The sequence below is a fragment of the Euprymna scolopes genome, chromosome 35 (assembly GCF_053919585.1).
Source record: "Euprymna scolopes isolate OS-2025 chromosome 35, ASM5391958v1, whole genome shotgun sequence".
Taxonomy (NCBI): Eukaryota; Metazoa; Mollusca; class Cephalopoda; order Sepiida; family Sepiolidae; genus Euprymna; species Euprymna scolopes.
Window position 1 is genome coordinate 10,362,703 of NC_136516.1, and position 20,000 is coordinate 10,382,702.

Sequence of the window (20,000 nt, forward strand, 5' to 3'; positions counted from 1 at the left end):
AACACACACACACACACACACACACACACAAACACACACACACACACACACACACAAATAAAGTGATTTTTATAGAAGAGTGTAAACATAGATGGAGATAGTGAGGATCTATGAAAACTTTAGAGTATTGTGAATTTGAGGAAGGTGGTGTTTGATCAACACTGCTGAAGAGCCATGATTTTGTTTTGGTTTTACGTCCCCGAAACAGTGTTTTATGGTAAACAACTGATGATCTCTAAAAACCTGCGACTATTGTAAGTTCGAGAAAACAAGTCGATTCAGCGATTGCTAGAGAGTATATGATTAAATGAGAAAATAATTTTCCAACTGAGGACTTAACATTAAATTTTAAAAAATAGAAATTATAATTTTCAAGGTTAAAAAAGTTTCATGACTATATATATATTAGTGATGGGACGATTCCAATATTTTTCCCATTTCCGATACAATTACCAATTCCGATTCTTTGTAAATCTCTAAATATTTAACTATAAAAAAGTGTTTATATTACTTTAATTGGAATTTAGTATATATACCATTCGGTACGGATGCAACCATGGAAGATCAGATAATAAATAAACTTGGATTTATAAGATAAAAAAAAAACCAACCTTGATTGCCCTTTGGGGCCCGTGGCGCAGTTGATAGAGATGTGGAATCTCTACGGTTCCAGATGAGCATTGTCTGAATCCTACCAAAGCCAGCCAGAGGCTTACTTGGCCAAAACGTGGTGAGACGACAACAACTACGGATGGCAGTGATTGCTGAAAATGCAATCAGGAGATTCAAAGTTCCTATCCGTCGCAGTTACCACCTGAGGAATAGTTGGCCGAAACGTTGTGAAACAACAACTAATAAAGATGAGAATAATAGTCCGCAATAAATAAATTAATATATATAAAAGTGTTATTTTGTCCCAATTACTGTAAAAACACATCTTAAATGTGCCTATATATACTCAAACGTGAAAACACACTTGTGAGGGGGGGTCTAGAGATTTTAGTCTTACTGGAAGTTTAAATCAATAAATATTTATTATTTTATTAATACTACAAGCAGTTGAAGATGTTTCTTAAACCAAAATCAAATAAAAAAGATGATTTAAGGAATCGGTTTTGGCATTGGAAAATAGGCTCAAATTTTTCCGATTTCAATACCGATTCTAATGCCCCAAAAAGCTCCGATTTTTCCGATTCCCGATTCCAATTAATCGTCCCAACACTAATATATATATATATATATATATATATATATATATATATATATATATATAATATTGTTCCTATTTACTTGCCTCCCCACGAGGGCAGAGTTATATACAAGGTTAGTTTTTAATGTAGGGAAAATCCAGCTCCCCAAAAAGGGGAACTCTGGATAGGAACAAAAATAAAAATCGTCTCAGTTATGGAGGATTTCTCTTCCACTGACCAAGGACAGAAAAAGTGAAGTGTAGTATCAGAACAGATACTACACTGTGATCTTGGCTCGATGATCAAGGAAAAAAAAGGTTATTATGCTTGATAAATAAATATTATTAAAGGTGTTTCCTGTTTTTATTCTACATTATGGAATTACATAACCATGTCGCCGGTTGAACAGTTCGTTCCCCGGGATCTACATATGAATCTTGGTGTCGTAACCATTTGGCCAACGTTACGATCATGTGTGTGTGTGTGTGTGTGTGTGTGTGTGTGTGTGTGTGTGTGTGTGTGTGTGTGTGTGTGCGTGTGAGTAAAAGTAATCCAATTTTTATTGATTTTCACTCTTTTAGAAAGAAAATTCCTAGGTTTGCTTTGAAAACCAACGATCTCTCCATTTTTCTCATCTTCCAATCGAACCAATCCAATTTCGCGTCTCGTGCAAAATTGTTTTTCACTGTCAGATTCCGATACGTTTCATTCTTCCAATCCTCGTTCGTTTATCCATTTGCTTTTAAGCAAACTTTGACAGGAAAACCAGCACTCGCTCACATCGCCCGGCCCTCATCCCTCACCGCCTTCGTCCTCCGCCCCGCCCCAAGATGGCCGACCGGTTTTTCATTTACTGCCTTTGACATGTCCATTACGATTATTAGTTTAGTCTTCCGATCTCTTCTGCGTACACAATAATTGCAAAGACTGTGCTTCACTTATTAGTTTCTATTTACTTACTTCTCCACGAGGGCAGAGTTAGGCACAAGGTCGGTTTTTAATGTGCGAAAAATCGATTATCCCCAACCTCCAAAAAAAAAAAAAGAGTCGATCTGAATTGGATGAAAAATTCAAACTGTCTCAGTCTCCAATGATAAACTTCACTGGCCAAGGACAGATGCTACACTGTAATCCTTGTCAAAAAAACGCCTTCTGATATATATTTACTTCTCAGTAGAAAGTTAGACGGAAGATCAGATGGTGGTTTTGGAAAGCTAGCGCTCTAGGCATAACGTAATTTGGCCAGCAAAAATGCCTCGGCAACACTTTCTGCATTTCTAAGAATTAGCATGAAGTGGATCGCCTAGGATTAAACAGAACTATAACTCAACAGCCACAAAAAAAAAAAAAAGATTCTGAGATATGTGCATATAACGTATAAACATACACATATTAACCTAAAGGATATCATCATGAGAGCATTATAAAGCAAGGGATATCCTAAGAGCATAATAAGTTTATGGATATCATAAAAGCATAATAAATTTATGGGCATCATAAAAGCATAAGTTTATAGATATCAGGAAAGCATAATAAGTTTATGGATATCATGAAAGCATAATAAGTTTATGGATATCATAAAAGCATAATAAGTTTATGGATATCATGAAAGCATAATAAGTTTATGGATATCATAAATGCATAATAAGTTGACAGATATCACAAAGCGTAATAAGTTTATGGATATCATGAAAGCATAATAAGTTTATAGATATCATGAAAGCATAATAATTTTATGGATATCATGAAAGCATAATAAGTTTATGGATATCATAAAAGCATAACAAGTTCATGGATATCATAAATGCATAATAAGTTGACAGATATCACAAAGCATAATAAGTTTATGGATATCATAAAACAATAATACGTTTATGGATATCACAAAAGCATAATAAGTTTACGGACATCAGAAAAGCATAAGTTTATGGATATCACAAAAGTATTATAAGTTCATGGATATCATAAAAGCATAAAAAGTTTATGGATATCATGAAAGCATAATAAGTTTACGAATATCATAACAGGGTAATAAGTTTATGGATATCATAAAAGCATAATACGTTAAGATATCATAAAATAATAATAAGTTTATGGATATCATAAAAGCATAATAAGTTCATGGACATCCTAAAAGCATAATAAGTTTATGGATATCAGAAAACCATAATAAGATAAAGGATATCATAAGACTATCATAAAGTGAGGGGATATCATAAGTATGTACTATGATATAAGATATCATAAGCATTTAATAAGGTAAACACTGTCAAAATAGCATAAGTTATGGGATATCATTAGGGCATAATAGGGTGAAAGTGAAAGCCTCCATTCAGTCTTGGAAAACAATGGATATCCCCTGTAGTGGTAGCTGCGAATGGGTTGCGCAAGGGTTGCGCAATCCCCCATCTACACCTCTCCTGAATTGACACTACTGTAGTCCAGTGGCAAGGAGAAGTTGCGGACGACTGGAAAAAATGCCAAAATAAATTGAAAGCATATACAGCACTTGGAATTTTCCAAATGGTCACCCATTTTAGTACTGACCAGGCTCAACGTTGCTTAACTTCTGTGATCTAATGGGAACCGGTGTGTCAACGTGATTATGTGGTATATAAATAACTGTAAAATAAGGTAACACATGTCATAAGAGCCTAATAGGGTAAAGGATATCATAAGATTATCATAAGGTGAGTGGTATTATAAGAGTGTAATAAGATCAGAGATATTAAACGAGTATGACAGGCGGAAAAAAAAAAACGCGAATTTCACAACGGTGAAAATTTGTAAATATTTCCAATTTTGTACTAAAATAGCAAAGATCTTCATTGTATTTATGACTGTTTTTTTTTTAAGAAGAACCACTTAAAGATTTCGCTTTAATTTTGGTACAACCATAACTACAATGAGGATCTCCGTTATTTTCGTCAAAATCGGAAATAATCCGATCAAAGAAGGACGTTTACTTTTGGCCAAAATGAACACTTTTATACATTTTAACATCTCAGGTGGATTTGAGAAGTTTTATCATCGCACAAGCAGAAAGGCCTAGCCTATAAAATCAATTGCAGATTCTTTTATAAGATACGGGCGCGCCCAAAATAAATGTTCCTTTTTAAAGCACAATTGACCTATGATACTTGACTTGGACTTATGGTTGTATCAGAAACCAAGCGAAATCCTTTAATAATTCTTCTTAGAAGGAGTCGGGCGAAAGACACGCGAATTCCGTAAGAGTGAAAATTTGGCACAACAATAAGGATCTTCATTATTTTCGTCAAAATTACAAATATTTTAAAATTTCAACGTTACAGAATTCGCGTTTCTTTCGCCCAACTCTTTAAGAAGAACCATTTAATGATTTCCCTTTCATTTTGATGCAACCATAACTACAATGTGGATTTCCGTTATTTTCGTCAAAATTTAAAATATTTTCAAATTTTCAGCAGCTATGGGTAAATAACTCCATTACCTTGTAGATGCCTTATGAAAGGCAATGGCTAAGGGAGTAAACCCCAACATAAAATCCGGTTCGGAATTCTAATAGTTGTGCAATGACCAGCTAAATCAAGTTGCTTGTCACATAATCAGAATAATGTATTCAGCCGGAATTTATTCATTTCAGGAACAATTTCATTTTGTCACCGTTTGCCCACACAGTTCTTTTAACACATAAAATCATGTTTGTAATGCTGTCTTTTTACATGCAAATCAATGGGAGTATATTTTTGTCTATTCGCGTATGTAGACAGTGAATGGGTTGGAACATTCTGGAAAGCCAATATAAAAGGCCAACGTGCCAAAAACAAAATAGTTTAGACAATGTTGCCGCAATTTCCAGATAGCTTTTCACAGGCATCTTTGCTGCCGCTCGAAATCATCACATGTGTTGGACTCCATCACAAGACGTAAAAGCTGCACTGCAAAGAATGAAAGAAAGTTCAAACTGCAAACGGACCAATTACTCAATTCTTTACTAATGAAGCTCACGCAAACGACAATGGACAAATATCTTTTACTTACAAAACTTTTGGCATTATTCTACTCTAAGACCCGTCTCACGTTCGTATATAACAAAATATTTTTTTGTAGATTTTGGTGTGCTAAAAACGAATCCGCAAACCGTTTCCGTCGCAAAAGAATAGTTTTCATGATATGAAGAAATTACTTTTTCGAAAAGTGGGTGGTCACTTTTCCATGTAAATTTAACTTAAAATGAGCACCCACTTTCTGGTCACCTGAGAGAGGGGGCATATCATGAAAATTAATTTCTGCGACGGAAACGATTTGCAGATTCGTTTTTAGCACAACGAAATCTACAATAAAAAATATTTTGTCATATACGTACGTGAGACGGGCCTTAATGTAAAATTTTGCCAAACTTTTACCCTCCTGGTATACTGTATTCGCAGAATTTTCTTGATAAAATATGTTGACCGTAACAATTTCCTCAGTCGAGAAGGATTTTCTCAGTCACGAAAGATTTCCAGCCGTACCCTTATAATTATGCAAATTTTTTTTTTTTAACTTGGATGATGATTCTGACATTTCGTCTTATAAAAATGCCTATTCCTCCACGTTATTAATGGATTTGAATTTTTTTTTTTAATTTCGTGCCCATTCAAGAATGACTATGACTTGCACATCTCCCATATACAAAAATAAACTATTTCTGGTTAAATAAAAATTTATCAGTTTAAGTTTTAGAATTTGTTCCCGAGTTGTTGCTATTTACTGATTTTTTTTTTTTTTTTGAGGGAAAAAGTTTCGATCTATGCTCCTGTCACCGTCATGAATTCAAGGCAGTCTGTTGAAATAACTTCAGTGGCTGATTTTTCGTTTCCAAAAAAATAAATTCCTTCCTTCAACAGTTGCTTCCTGATAGTGGTTAGAAAAATGCCTGCTAATTTCATTTCCTTCTCCCCCCCCCATATTCCACTTCTTACACGGTTTTTATCCATCCCCCCCATCACATGACCTGTAAACATGTGACTCGGGTTTGGTATAAAAGTTCAGGCAATCTTCATGGCGTCTCTCTTTCAGATCCCACCTGGAGGTAAGTTCGTTATTGTTGTCGCTTTTACGTACAGCCACACAAGGCACAAACACGTGGACGTTTGCTTCTTTGCTACAGACGGATGGTGAAGCAATGCAACACCTGCAGCTGTACCAGCTCCAACCGTATTGGCTTGCCGCTTCATCAGACTTTGCCTGCAACGCCAAAAGGTGGACCCTGGTAACCGGGCAAACCTTATAACCTTATTACCCACCCAAGCCTGCATCCGGAGAGTTAGCAGATGCTGAGGTGCACAAGACTAGATGCAGAATACGATTATCTTATTAGACAGAAGGAGGTTGTCATCAATCAAAAAAAAAAAAAAAATACAGCGTATTTAAACTACCCGTGAAAGGTTTGATCACACCAGTTGTTTGTTAAAATTTTTTTTTTTTTTCATTTTAAATTTCATAAACCGTGATATATCTAGTGGCACCCAATGAAAATGGATATAATTTTTCTGTTAACTAAAAACATGAGTAAGTCTGCTTAAATATTTTTTAGTTTCTCAAGGCATTTAATTATTTTCCTTTGTTTTAATTTCCGAATTACACGTACGTTCTTCCATAGTGAAAATAGTTGGATTTTCTACAAAACAATGAGGTTGTAGTAAAATAGTGATTTGTAGGATAAAAAGGTTATTGTGGAGAATTGCAAATTATCTATATACTAGCAGGGGTACCCGGCGTTGCCCGGGTGTTTGGGGGGGTGTAGGAGAGGGTGACACTGTTTTAATATTATAAAAAAACACGATGTTAAGAAAAATTAGAAAAACCAAAACACAGCAAAACAGCGAACAAACGTCAAAAAAAAAAAAAAAGTGGAAAAAAAAGGTGTAAAAGAGGAAAAAAAGTTTAGGTAGAAAGACAGACTTGAACTCGAAGCATCGAGGCTAAAGCGGAAAAAAAATGCCGTTATACCTACGCCAAAGAGACATACACTTAATAACAGATAAAATTAAACCGTTAAAAACACTTGCAGGTGGTTGAAACTAACGTCAACGTTTTCTAGGTCAAACATAACGTCATTGTCGTAATAGCAGGAGCAAAGAAAATGAAGGAACGATTTTTTCAGCACACCTCCCTGTACAAAACTGATGATTTTAGGATGAAGGAATTAATGTTTTTGGCCAATTTTTCGATATTTGTTGGGCGAAGGTTGGGGTTTTAAAATGATACCTATCTGGCGAAAATCCGTGGCCTGTGTTGAAAGATTTTGCGAGACATACAAACACACATACATACATACATACATTTTCACTTTTATATATATATATACTAGCGAGGGGTACCCGGCGTTGCCTGGGTGTTTGTAACTGTGTGTGAAAAAAACCCGAAATGTGAAAAAAAACAGGTGCCCATGAAAAAAAAACGAAACCTTGACGATCCGCAGTTGGAAAATAGTAAAGTGTGAAAAAAAAACAGGTGTGCGTTTTTGATTGACGTGATGGCAATAACTATTCAGCAGTTAGCATTTTGTGCGGGACAGTTTTTAATGAGGTCAATAAATCGGTTTGTTTGTTTTTAAAAACCTGCTCCCTCGCCTCAAAATGAAAGCTACCGTCTGATATGACGAAGTTGACATTGACCAAACGTTACTTAGCTCTCTAAAGACCACTGGCTCTGGGCCTGTGATTACAGTCGAGTTTCGCTTTTTTTATACCAAAAACCGAATGTAACGCGTGCCGATGCGGGAAATGTGGAATAATTAACGTTTGAAAGTCAATAAAATTAAATAGACAGGCGAGCTCCATGGTTAACTGTGAGATATTACAATTTATAGATGATATAAAAAGTTTTAAGAAGTTGTGAAGCGAGCGAGCGCTTCTCTGAAAGAAGCCTTTTGTGGACATTGAGGAAAAACGTACATACATACATACATACATACATACATTTTCGCTTTTATATTTATAGACTAGCTAAGGGTACCCAGCGTTGCCCGGGTGTTTGGAGGTGTATGTGTGGAAACTCCGGGGGTGAGGGTGGATTAAAAAAAAATGTTTTGGTAGGTAAGTATGAGGATCGAACCTAAACCGTTGAGGCAAAGTTGTAAATTAAAGTGTGAAAAAAAACGTGCGACGTTAACCATTGCCCCACCGTGAGATGCTAACGGAAACACATTTGAATTTATTTAATTACTTGGATTTGGCAGGTGCCCGTTTTAATGAGTTAATGAGGTCAAGTTTGACTGTAAGATTTTTATTTTCCCAAGATGTTATAGGAAAAAGACTAACCAACATGCAGCGAGCGACAAATGTTGAATATTTATCTTCCTGAAATCGAGCAAATTAAATAGACAGGCGAGCTTCGTTGTTAACTGTGAGATATTACGATTTATATGTGATATAAAAAGTTTTAAAAAGTTGTGAACCGACCGACAGCTTCTCTGAAAAAAGCCTTTTGTAGACATACAGAAAAAGCGAACACACATACATACATACATCCATTTTCGCTTTTATATTTATAGACTAGCAGGGGTACCCGGCGTTGCCCGGGTGTTTGGAGGTGTGTCTGGTGTTAAATAAAATAGAAACCGGGGGGAGGGGGGTAAAAGTTGGTAGGATCGAACCCGAAGCCCTGAGGCGAAGTTTGAAAATAAAATCAGTCAGCCAGAATGAGTTACTGAAAGATGTTTGAATTTATTTAAGTAAGAACAAAATTGACAAGTGCATGCCCGGAAGTCGTCGAGAGTTACGACGACGATGATGACGATGACGTAGGTTTGTTTGTTATAAGCAAAGTAAAAAAAGAAAACAACGCTAACACTTAAGCGGGGAAAAAAACACAAAAAAAATTAACGTAAGGCAAACGAACGATAAAAACAGAAAAATGAACACGTGAAAAATGGCTTAAATAAGCCTGCTTCGATAAAAAAAAATCGGTGGGTACCCGGGTGTTTTTGGGTGTGTGATCGGGGGGTGGATAAGCGAAGTAAGAAAAAAAAACAGAAAAACGAACGTTACGTGAAAAATGGCTTAAATAACACTGGTTCAATATTTAAATTTAAAAAATCGAAAAAAAAAAAAAAAGACATCTCACACCATGATTCGAACCCAAAATGTTTAGATAATGAACCAACGCACTAATCAACTCAGTTAATGCGACGTACATGAAATCTGTTCAGTTTTTCAACTATTTAAAGTAAATCAGGTCATGACGTCATCTGGCGCATGCGTAGAACCAGTCGAGAGGGCCGTTTTTGTTGACCCCGTCCCTGTCGAAAATTGTCGAAAATTGTCGATTTCGGGGTGAAAAAAATGAACATTTTTGGCCAATTTTTCGATATTTTTTGAGCGAAGGATGGAGGTCTAATATGATACCGAGTTTGTGAATTTTTGTCGTGTCCGTCGAAAGTTTTTAGCAGACACAGAAACATACACACATACATACATACATTTTCGCTTTTATATATATAGATAGATTAATATCATAGTAACTTTAATATACATACGTACATGTGTCGCGGTTTACAGACTATAAATTATTCGATCAGGAAATCCTATTTATTAAAAAAGAGGATAAAAGATGATAACGTACTACGAACATTAAATTAGTATACAGATACGCTCATTTAATGTTCATAGCATGTTATCACCTTCTAGCCTCCTTTTTAATAAACAGGATCTCCCGATCACCGAAGACGCAATGTAAAAAAAAAATGTTAATATTATAAATAAAATAAAATTGATGTCGCTTGTGGACCGTACGTCAAACTAAAATATACCTTCTTGGTCCTCTGGCTAGAATCTGTAGTATCTGTTCTGTCTAAAGATTGTATAATGATATCGTGGGGTTTCCATTCACATTGGGCGTCCATAAAATGGAAATATGTCACAAGCTCCTATAAGGATATTGAAGATAAACCGTAATAACCAGATATATTCTGAAACTACATTAACCAGATTATTTAGATAAATACCTTTGCAGTTTTAACAAAAGGGCTACAATAATATTGTGGGGTCTCCATTCACACTGACCATCAACAGAATGTCCAGCAGCAATATATTACATATGAAAGATGTCGCTGTGGAATTTTCACAGGTCCCGCTAGTATAAAATAAATAAAAATACAGAAAAACCTGTATGATGTAAGTATATGTGACGAAACAAAAACATCATATTCCAAAAATCATGTAAATTGATCAAGTAGTTTTATTTTTATATAGAAAATCATTTTTAAGCGATTAATGGGAAATTGTAGGCATTACAACATAAATCTAATAAATATGAATTATTGCTCTTATTTTTTGTTTTTTTGTTTCTTCTGTTTTTGTTATTTATCTTCTTTTGTTTCTTCATATTTCTTTTTTTCAAAATGGTGCGTGAGATAGATACTCCTCGGATATACATAAAATTTGATTTTTATATAAAAACTATTTTATCAATTTACGTGATGCTTGGAATATAACCTTCTTAGCGACACGCAATATGGTTTCTGTTCTGCTACATCTACAGCAGATGTGCTAACGGTTATATCTCATAGGATTAGCGAATCTCTCGACAAAGGCTTCATTTCTAGGGCAATTGCTCTCGACATATCAAAGGCCTTCGATAAGGTTTGGCATAAAGGCCTACTACACAAGATTTCCAGCTACGGTATAACTGGAAATGTTTTCTTTATCATTAAGTCATTTCTCTCAGATAGGCTCATAAGAGTAGTTGTTGATGGGCAGAAATCAGAGGCCCACAGTATTAATGCTGGAGTCCCTCAGGGATCCATACTGGGCCCAACTCTCTTCCTGATCTACATCAATGATCTCCCAAAACACATACTAAAATCTTTCGTTGACATTTATGCTGATGACACGACCATCTATGGCAACACATCAAAGGCCATAAATGATGATGTTCTCTCTGATTCTCTCTCCTCTGATCTTGAGCGCGTGGTACAGTGGGGAAAGAGGTGGCTGGTTACCTTTAATGCATCTAAGACCAAGCTCCTATCTCTACATCATAAATGCTCTGATCCCCATCTGGCATCAATTGAAATGGATGGCTCTTGTCTAAGGGAGGCCCCAGGCTTTGATACGTTCCTGGGTTTGACCTTTACACCTGATCTTAAATGGAACACATACATCAAGTCTGTGGCCAAGGTCGCTGGGAAAATGGTGGAATCCTTCTACCGCTCCAGAAGATATCTCACTAATGATGCAATTCTCTATCTATATAAGAGCCAAGTACGTCCAAAGATGGAGTACTGCTGCCATATCTGGGCGGGGGCTGCAAAATACAGACTATCCTGCCTTGACAGAGTACAAAATAGACTCCGTGGCTTGGTGGGGAATGCCCTTTTCTCTACCCTGCAACCTCTTTCCCACAGAAGAGACGTAGCGAGCCTGTCATTGTTCTATCGTTATTTCCATGGCAGGTGCTCGTCTGAGCTCAATTCTCTGGTCCCCCCTCGCCAATCTTTCTCAAAAAACACCCGACTAGCTGAAACCACCGTCAATAATTTTCCCCACTCCCTATCTGTGCCTAAATCAAAACGTAGATACCATGAACAAAGGTTCTTTCTTAGAACTGCACGCCTGTGGAACTCTGTTCCGCTTGCCTGTTTCCCTCCCAACTTCAACCTGGATGTCTTCAAGTCCAACACAAACAAATTCCTGATGAACCGCCCCCCCCCTAAGTAATGGCACCTTACCAATTCTCCAATACTATTGCTACACTATCCCATTAATTACTGTACGCACAATAACCTTTATCCCTGAGTGGCCATTGGGCCTTGATAAGTGGTGAACTCCATGTAAAAAAAAAAAAATATTTTTGTTTTGTCACGGATATGTACACATCATATAGATGTTTTGTTTATTTTAGTATTGGACTTTCTACAAAAGGATAAGATTGTTTTAAGTGTAGACCTCTTATTTATTAACCATGCCTCATTTGGGAAGGAGATGCTCAGGGCACCCTTTCATGCCTGGACAGGGTACAAAACTGTCTTCGAAAGCTAGTGGCGAATGTCCTTTTCTTCTTCTTGTTACATCTTTCTCACAGAAAGTGCATTGCGAGTCACTCTCTGTTCTATCGTTATTTTCATGGCAGGGGCTCGACTGAGCTTCACTCTATGCTCCCCCCCCCTCCGTAAGTCATTCACGGCAAACACTCGACTGGTTACAACCACCATCATCAATTTCTCTTACTCTCTATTTGCGCTTAAAACTTTTTAAAAAATTCATAATCAAGGCTTTTTTCCCCCAGAACTGCTCGTCTGTGGAATACAATACCACAGAGCTGCTTACTAGCTGGCTATAACATTGTTTTCAAGACCAACGTAAAGTGAACCGTTATTTGAAATAAATTAATTTATCCAATTTCCGCCATTACTGATCGTCACAGTGTTGTCTCGCCGAACACTCATTAACCCTTATCTTTGATTGGCCTCCAAGAGGTGACTATATAAAAATTTAAAAAAATCATGGAATGATACTCGTATTAAACCGGAAGGAATATAAAATAGAGAGGAATAATTGCAACAAAAAATGAATTAAGGAATGAGGGAGTTCAGTGTAATTATATAACCGACGACAGACTAGCGTCCTGCCATAGGGATGATTCAGGCCATTCATTTTGCTTGACACTGTGAGATTCGGGATGATAGAACGAGAGAAATTAGCAATCTTAGTTGAACTCAATGTCCCTAATGATGATGCCTTAAACAGAAAGAAATTACCAAGATCTTATGACGATATGAAAAGAAATTGGAATCTTAGGCAGATCGTTTCAGTAATTAGAGGAGCAACCAAGCTCATGAAAAAGATTAAAAAAAAAAAACTGCCTGCTGAATATACATGGAGAACCAAGTGCAAGAGAGATACAAACAACTGCACTTGAAGGGGCGGTTAGAATCATAAAAAGATCTTTCAGTTGGAATGTCTGAGATAATTGATGAGTGTCTGGTATCCGGTAGGATGCCCCATCTCCAACGAAAACAAAATAAGAAAATTGAATGAATATATATATATATATATATATATATATATATATATATGGTATATCAGTGAATCGTGCACCCCCTCCACTCAAACACCAAATGTTTCTAAAGACAAGATGGCTCAATGCATAAATTGAAAAAAAAAAAGCATAAATAAAGGGAGCAGAGTGCGACCGCGCATATACAAATGCAGAGCCGAGTGCGAAATGACGTCACGGTAGGGAAAAAGAAAAAGACTATAAAAAATGTGTGCAAAGACAGAAGAGCACGTTCGAAACAATGTTTGAGAGGACAGAGGTCAGTGAGAGGGAGCATGATCACGTTTTATTCAGAAAAGTACCCAAAAATTAATGTTGTTACGAAAAAAAAAAAAAAACCGAGTCAAGACATTACTTGTCCTGCGTTCCTTGCGGCCATACTCTGCTGAAAGAAAAGAGGTGCTTACATATTTCTGGTACCGCGCTATTTTTAAATAGTTTTTTTCAGGTTAAATTCAAGTTTCACAATATCTTTTTTTTATTAAATTGTAAGGTGAAAGCACAGAATAGTTACAAAAAAACTCCCCTCCCCATGTTAAGAATGGCTTTCGAAATAATAACGTTTTTATTTCAGCGTTGTACCAAAATTACATAAATACAGGGAAAGATTACAAAAAATAAGAACATGTGCAAAGACTAATGCTCACATTAGAGAACGGGACAGAGAGAGAGAGAGAGAGAGAGAGAGAACGAGAGAGAGGGGATCATGTTAGAGACACGTGGGGGATGTAGCAGCCGAGACGAGAAGTCACGTGTGGCCGGAGAAGACAGAGGAATAAATGTCTTTTGTTAAAACCTGAAATAGCGAGCTGAATTTCTTTCCGCTTATTTTCGTATTTTCCTTGCGACGGCATCTACAACATGTTGGGTCCCGGATGTCTACATGTTAACCCGTGCGTCAACGTGTGTGTAACGTTACAAAACAAGCAACAACGAATTCTTAAACCGATCTTCTCTTTGAAATGATTAGTTCGGCTTAATTTATGCAATGTCACCTCCATCTTTTCTGTCCTGCCACCCGCATTTCAAGATGGCTGAACAAAAGCTACCAGGCAGGATGGCTGTCGTAGATATTAAAAGCAATTATCAATTCTAAGCACTTGAAACTAGAAATCTATCTTGACAAGCAGAATGTCTTTGCCGCTAATTGACGGCTTCTTTTTTGAATAGCTGCATATTCATATGCATTTGCATTGCTAATGTAACATGTGCAATTGCGATTTACAAATATATATACTAGCAGGTTTCCTGGCGTTGCCCGGTTGTAAAATACACATAAATATTATATTTTAATTCACGCAGATTTCTTATCTTGTATATAATAAAAGAGGCACAGTTTTTCCCTTCTCGACCAAAATACCGTAGGTTTACAACAACCGATTGCACATAAAAATTCATTATTTTTATGCGATTAGCCGTTATCTTATTTAACTAACGAACGCCATTTCATACAAATTATTTTGTAATATTAAAACATTACATTTATGCCTAGGAGCACCATCATCATCGTCATAAGCTACAGACGAAGTAGCTCAAATTTTTTCCCCCTCTACCATAAGTCCTTTTACGGCCCTATTATACACCACGTGCATTTATACTTTTTTCTACTTTCCTAGGTCTGAGCCGTCATTTACTGACTAGTTTATTATAGACATGAAACACTGTAGGTCTTAAACGCAAGGCCAAATTCCTGTTACTAATTTCAACATGATAATTAAGTAGATAGCATTGCTTTTAGTTGAAATTCAATATTTTCGTTATATTATATATATATATATATATATATATATATATATATATATTATATATATGTATTATATATATCTATATTATATCTCTATCTCTCTCTCTCTCTCTCTATATATATATATATATATATATATATATATATATAGAGAGAGAGAGAGAGAGAGAGAGAGAACTGCCATGTAAACTTTTCTAACTTTATAAAATACTAGCAGGCCGCCTGGCGTTGCCTAGTCATAAAATATGCACAAATATTATGTTTTATTTCATACAAAAACTGAATTCTTATTTATTATGAACAGAAATACCATAAGCATTAGACGTAACGTGAAATGCCTTAAAAAAATGAAGTAAAAAAGCGAGAGAAACTGAGACGTCCATGTGAATATTATGTTTTGTCAAAACAGTTCACTTCTTGTAAGTAGAAATAAAATACTCGAGCTAAGATCGAAACCAAAACCTAAAGGCAGTGAGTCAAGTATGATAACCATTAGGCCAGCTTGACACGTTCTAAAAAATTTGTTTTCAAACCTACTTATTCTTAATATAAGGAATCTGTCATGCAAATAATTCACGTATGCGCATCGTGAACTGTTGACAAAGAGATAAAAATACAATGACCCCCTCCCCAGATACCAATTTTTCAATTTTGACTCCTAAGCAACCCTTTTTCCGGATGAAATTCTATTAAAAAGTTTTCCACATGTCTGAATACCCAAGATACCAATATATACCAAAGTCTGTAGATCAAAAATTCATTGAGTATATAAACACGCACACAAAGTTTTACATGCTTCTCCGTAGTGACAGTATATAATATACTGTAGTCTATATTGCACTGTAGAGAACCTAATGTTGATTTTATAAAACCATCTTTATATAATGGCTTAAATTAAAGTTTAAAATTCAAAAGTCAAGTATCACGGTTCAATTGTGCTTAAACAAACGCGCTCCGGCCATATCAAATAACCTACTATTGATTTTATACGCCAAGCCTTTCTGCTTGTGTGGTAATAAAACTTCTCAAAAGCACTTGTGATGTTAGGCTGTATAAGGCGTTAACTTCAGTCCAGATCGCCTGTTCTTTCCTTCATTGGATTTTTTCGATTATTAATAATTATTGAAGAAATTTCTATACAAAACCTATTTAAGAACACTGCCAGGCACATAAAGTATCTTTGTGTGAAATTTCATAAAAATCGGACAAGCCGTTTAGGAGTCCATAGGGAACTCTCTCTCTCTCACACACACGTTCACACACACACACACACGTTCACACACACACACACAATCCTTTTAAATTAATATATATATATATATATATATATATATATATATATATATATATATATATACAGCAAATTAATGAAGACCACTAGATCAACGAATACAAGCTGGAATAAAGGAAGCAGGTAATAAATCAGACAATACTCTAATACTTTGAGATATTTAAAACATTCCAATGTTATTTGATGTGTTGAGAGGGAGAAGAGAGAGAGAGAGAGAGAGAGAGAAAAGAGAAATAGAAAGAGATAGAATAAGAAAGAGAAAGAGAGAGATACCAGTGAGATAGGGAAAGAGCAAGAGAGAGAGAAAGATAGAGCGAGAGGGAGGGATAGAAAGACAGAGAAAGAGGGGGATAAAGTGAGAGAGAGATGGCAAAAGAGGGAGAGAGAGAGAAAAAAGGTGAAGATGGAGAGAGATACAGAGAAAAAGAGAGAGAAAAAAGGAAAAGGAAAAGAGAGAGAAAAGGGAGAGGGAGAGAAAAAGAAAAAGGAAGAGGGATGGCAAGATAGAGAGAGAAAGTGAGTTCTAAAGATATAAAGGAAAAGAGAGAAAGAAAGAGAGAGAGAGAGAGAGAGAGAGAGAGAGAGGAAGAGAACGGAAGAGAGAGAGAGATGGCAAGAGAAAAAGAGAGAGAAATGAATAAAGTGAGATATAAAGATAGAAAGGAAGAGAGAAGGCAAGACAGAGAGAGAGAGAAAGATAGGAAGAGGAAGAGGTAGAGAAATAGAGAGAGAGAGAGAGAGAGAGATGAAGAGAGCGAGAAGAAAGACTGCAAGAGAAAGAGAGAAAGTAAGATATATAAAGATAGAAAGGAATAGAGAAAGAGAGAGAAAGAGAACGAGGGAGAGAAAAAGCATGTGCACGAAAGAGGTGATTTTTTTTTTTTTTTGTAAATGCTATTAATAAAAAGGCCTGAACATACCTTCGATGCATCCCGGTTCCTTTTGAATGAGGGATTTATTTTTCCCGTTAAATGATAAAGCCCATAGTCCGTTAATTACTAAAAGGATCTCTTCCTCGGAGAGAGGGTTTGTCTCAGAGAGCACTTCCTCCTGCAACAGGCGCACGTAAAAAGTCAGGATGCCATTCTGAACCAACTGTACTTTGTTGACATCGCTCGCCGACAAATTGAAAAGTCCTCGCAGGATTTCCGTCACGCACATTCCGTACTTGTTACTGAAATGGTTCGGTGAGTTTAGCGCTCGGTCAAAAATGTCTAAAATGAAACTGAGCAACTGACTGTTCGAGTTGAGCAGTTCGCTCTCCGTCTCGTCGACGATGTAGGAGAGGACGATCAGAGATTTGGCGCGGATCATATCGAGTTCGGATTTGAAAAGTTGCTGCAAGACGCGAACCCCACCGGACTCGCGCATCAAGAGGCGGCCATCGCTGTTATGCCGGACGACGTTGTGCAGAATCCCCAGAATGGCTTTTATGTAGTACTGTTTCTTGTCGTCATCCGAATACTTTGTGTTCGAGACAGCCGACAGGGCATGCAGCATGATCGATATCAGACCAATGTTGCAAACGTCCTGACAGACGTCCGAGTTGATGTCGCATGTATTCCACAAGACCGACAGGCATTTCTTTAGTTTACGCCACTGTTTTATGTTGTCCTTATGGAAGAAATGAATTTGGTGAACGGAGAGCCAGACATTTTTGAAGATCTTCACGAACTTGCACTGGACGAGGCATAAGGCCACAGATTTGCGGATGTGGATGTTGGGGTTGTACTGCGAGGCTTCCCACACCACCTTGATGTCGTTGTAACAGTCTGTATTGAGCAGGTCGATGTCATCTGGTGTACTGAGCCGTTTTAGACAGATCCCCACTTTCTGGAGCAATTCCTCAAGAGAGATCGTGCACTTGTTTTGTGGCGATGATGTCGGAAGTCTATCCTCTTGCGAGAGAGCTTCACTGCTCTTGGTTGACTGTTTAGCTGAGCATTTACCATCTGAAGATAAAAGAAACAAAATATAAATGATTGTATATAAATATTACTACATATGAACAAAATATATATAACTAAATAAATATTATGTATAAACAAAAAATAAAAAACAATATATAAAACTAATTATATTACAATAGAAAAATGCGAGCATGAAAAGTAATATGGTTAAGCTTAAACAAAGACTAGTTGTTAAAACTGGAAAAGAAAAGGACAAGATATTCTAGTAAAAAATATATAATAAATTCATAACTGAAAATATTGCACCATTAACAATTGATTATATAATGTTAAATTGAATTTTTTTTAAATTCTTAATGCTGCAATATTTTAAGTTATAAATTTATTATATTTTTTACTCGAATATCTTGTCCTTTTCTTTTCCAGTTTTAACAACTAGTCCTTTACTTTTCCATATTTAAGCTGAACCATATTACTTTTCATGCTTGCATTTTTCTATTGTAATCCATGATTTCTCCAGGCTTCCAATAAATCACTTGCTCTTTGTTTAATTTCAGTCTTATTTTTTTTCCCCCCCCCCATAAACATAACATACGCATATGGAATACCAATGTATGGCACACGTCTGCTTCAATAAAATCCCCCCAATCATCTCCATTTCATTCTTTCATTCTCTGTTTCACTTATTACTTCTCTTTTCGGGACAGCAGTGAATTAGTAGCAACACTAGTCGCTGGAGCGACATGGTTGCTATGTAAACCAGTCATAAAAAACGTCACTCACCTCCTTACGTTTTTTTTTTACGATTTTGAACACCACTAAACTCATCATAATTTTAACGAAAATTGAAAATTTCTTTTCACAATATAGCTGAGAAGGTGATCTATAAACTGTAATAATTGTTTGAAATTTGGTCGAAAAAATGAGTGAGTGGTGAAACTTTGAAGCAGTTCTAAGTGACTAAAACCGCTACTTAACCATATATTCAAATACGGTAGTGTTTGAATGATAACCATATATAAACAAAATATATAAAACAAAAAATATATAACTATATATAAAAACAAAATATAAATAATTGTATATATAACTAAATATATATAACTATATATAAAAACAAAATATAAATAATTGTGTATATAACTAAATATATATAACTATATATAAAAACAAAATATAAATAATTGTATATATAACTAAATATATATAACTATATATAAAACAAAAAAATCTAAATAGAAACTGACTTGGACATGGATCGAACTTAATAACTTGATTTGAGCCCAAAATAATAGATGTTAAGGGGTCATAATAGGGGTCAAACTTTAAAAATTTTACCGTTTTTTTTTGTTTTTTGTTTGCTCAGCATACACCTCCAAACACCCGGGCAACGCCGGGCACCCATGCTAGTATATATATATAAATAAAAATGTCTGTCCGTGTGTGTGTGTGTGTGTGTGTGTGTACATTTCCTTATCAAACAACTCTGTCAATTTTCAGTCTAGAGACTCGAGATTTGACTTAAGGGGTACTGAGATTTGGGAAAATCTTTTTAATCAATTTTCAGTCAGAAATTTGGCTGTCAAGGAGTCACATTTCAACGATTTGACCTTTGAAAACTCTAACAAACTCCTTCGCCAATTTTGGGTCTAAACACTAGAAATTTTAGATGTAGGTAACTTGGACATGGGTAAAAGTTTTTATTTTGATTTGGGACCAAAATGATAAATGTTAAGGGGTAAAAATTGGGGTCAAAGTTAAAAAAAAATTTTCCTCTGCGGTCTCTACGAAATTAACTCAGACAATTTTGGGTTTAAACATTTGAAATCTTACATAAA

At 35.8% G+C, this 20,000-nt stretch overlaps 1 protein-coding gene across 4 annotated transcripts in view; it reads right to left on the reverse strand.

The window, feature by feature from the left end:
• The window catches only part of LOC145259677 (uncharacterized), a 184,486-nt gene that overhangs the window by 93,222 nt on the left and 71,264 nt on the right, over positions 1–20,000 (reverse strand). For all 4 annotated transcript variants that reach the window (XM_080117337.1, XM_080117336.1, XM_080117338.1 and 1 more), the window contains exon 2: positions 17,173–18,204. In XM_080117337.1, coding sequence (XP_079973463.1) covers positions 17,173–18,204 — 1,032 coding nt within the window. The remainder of the gene's footprint in view (positions 1–17,172; positions 18,205–20,000) is intronic.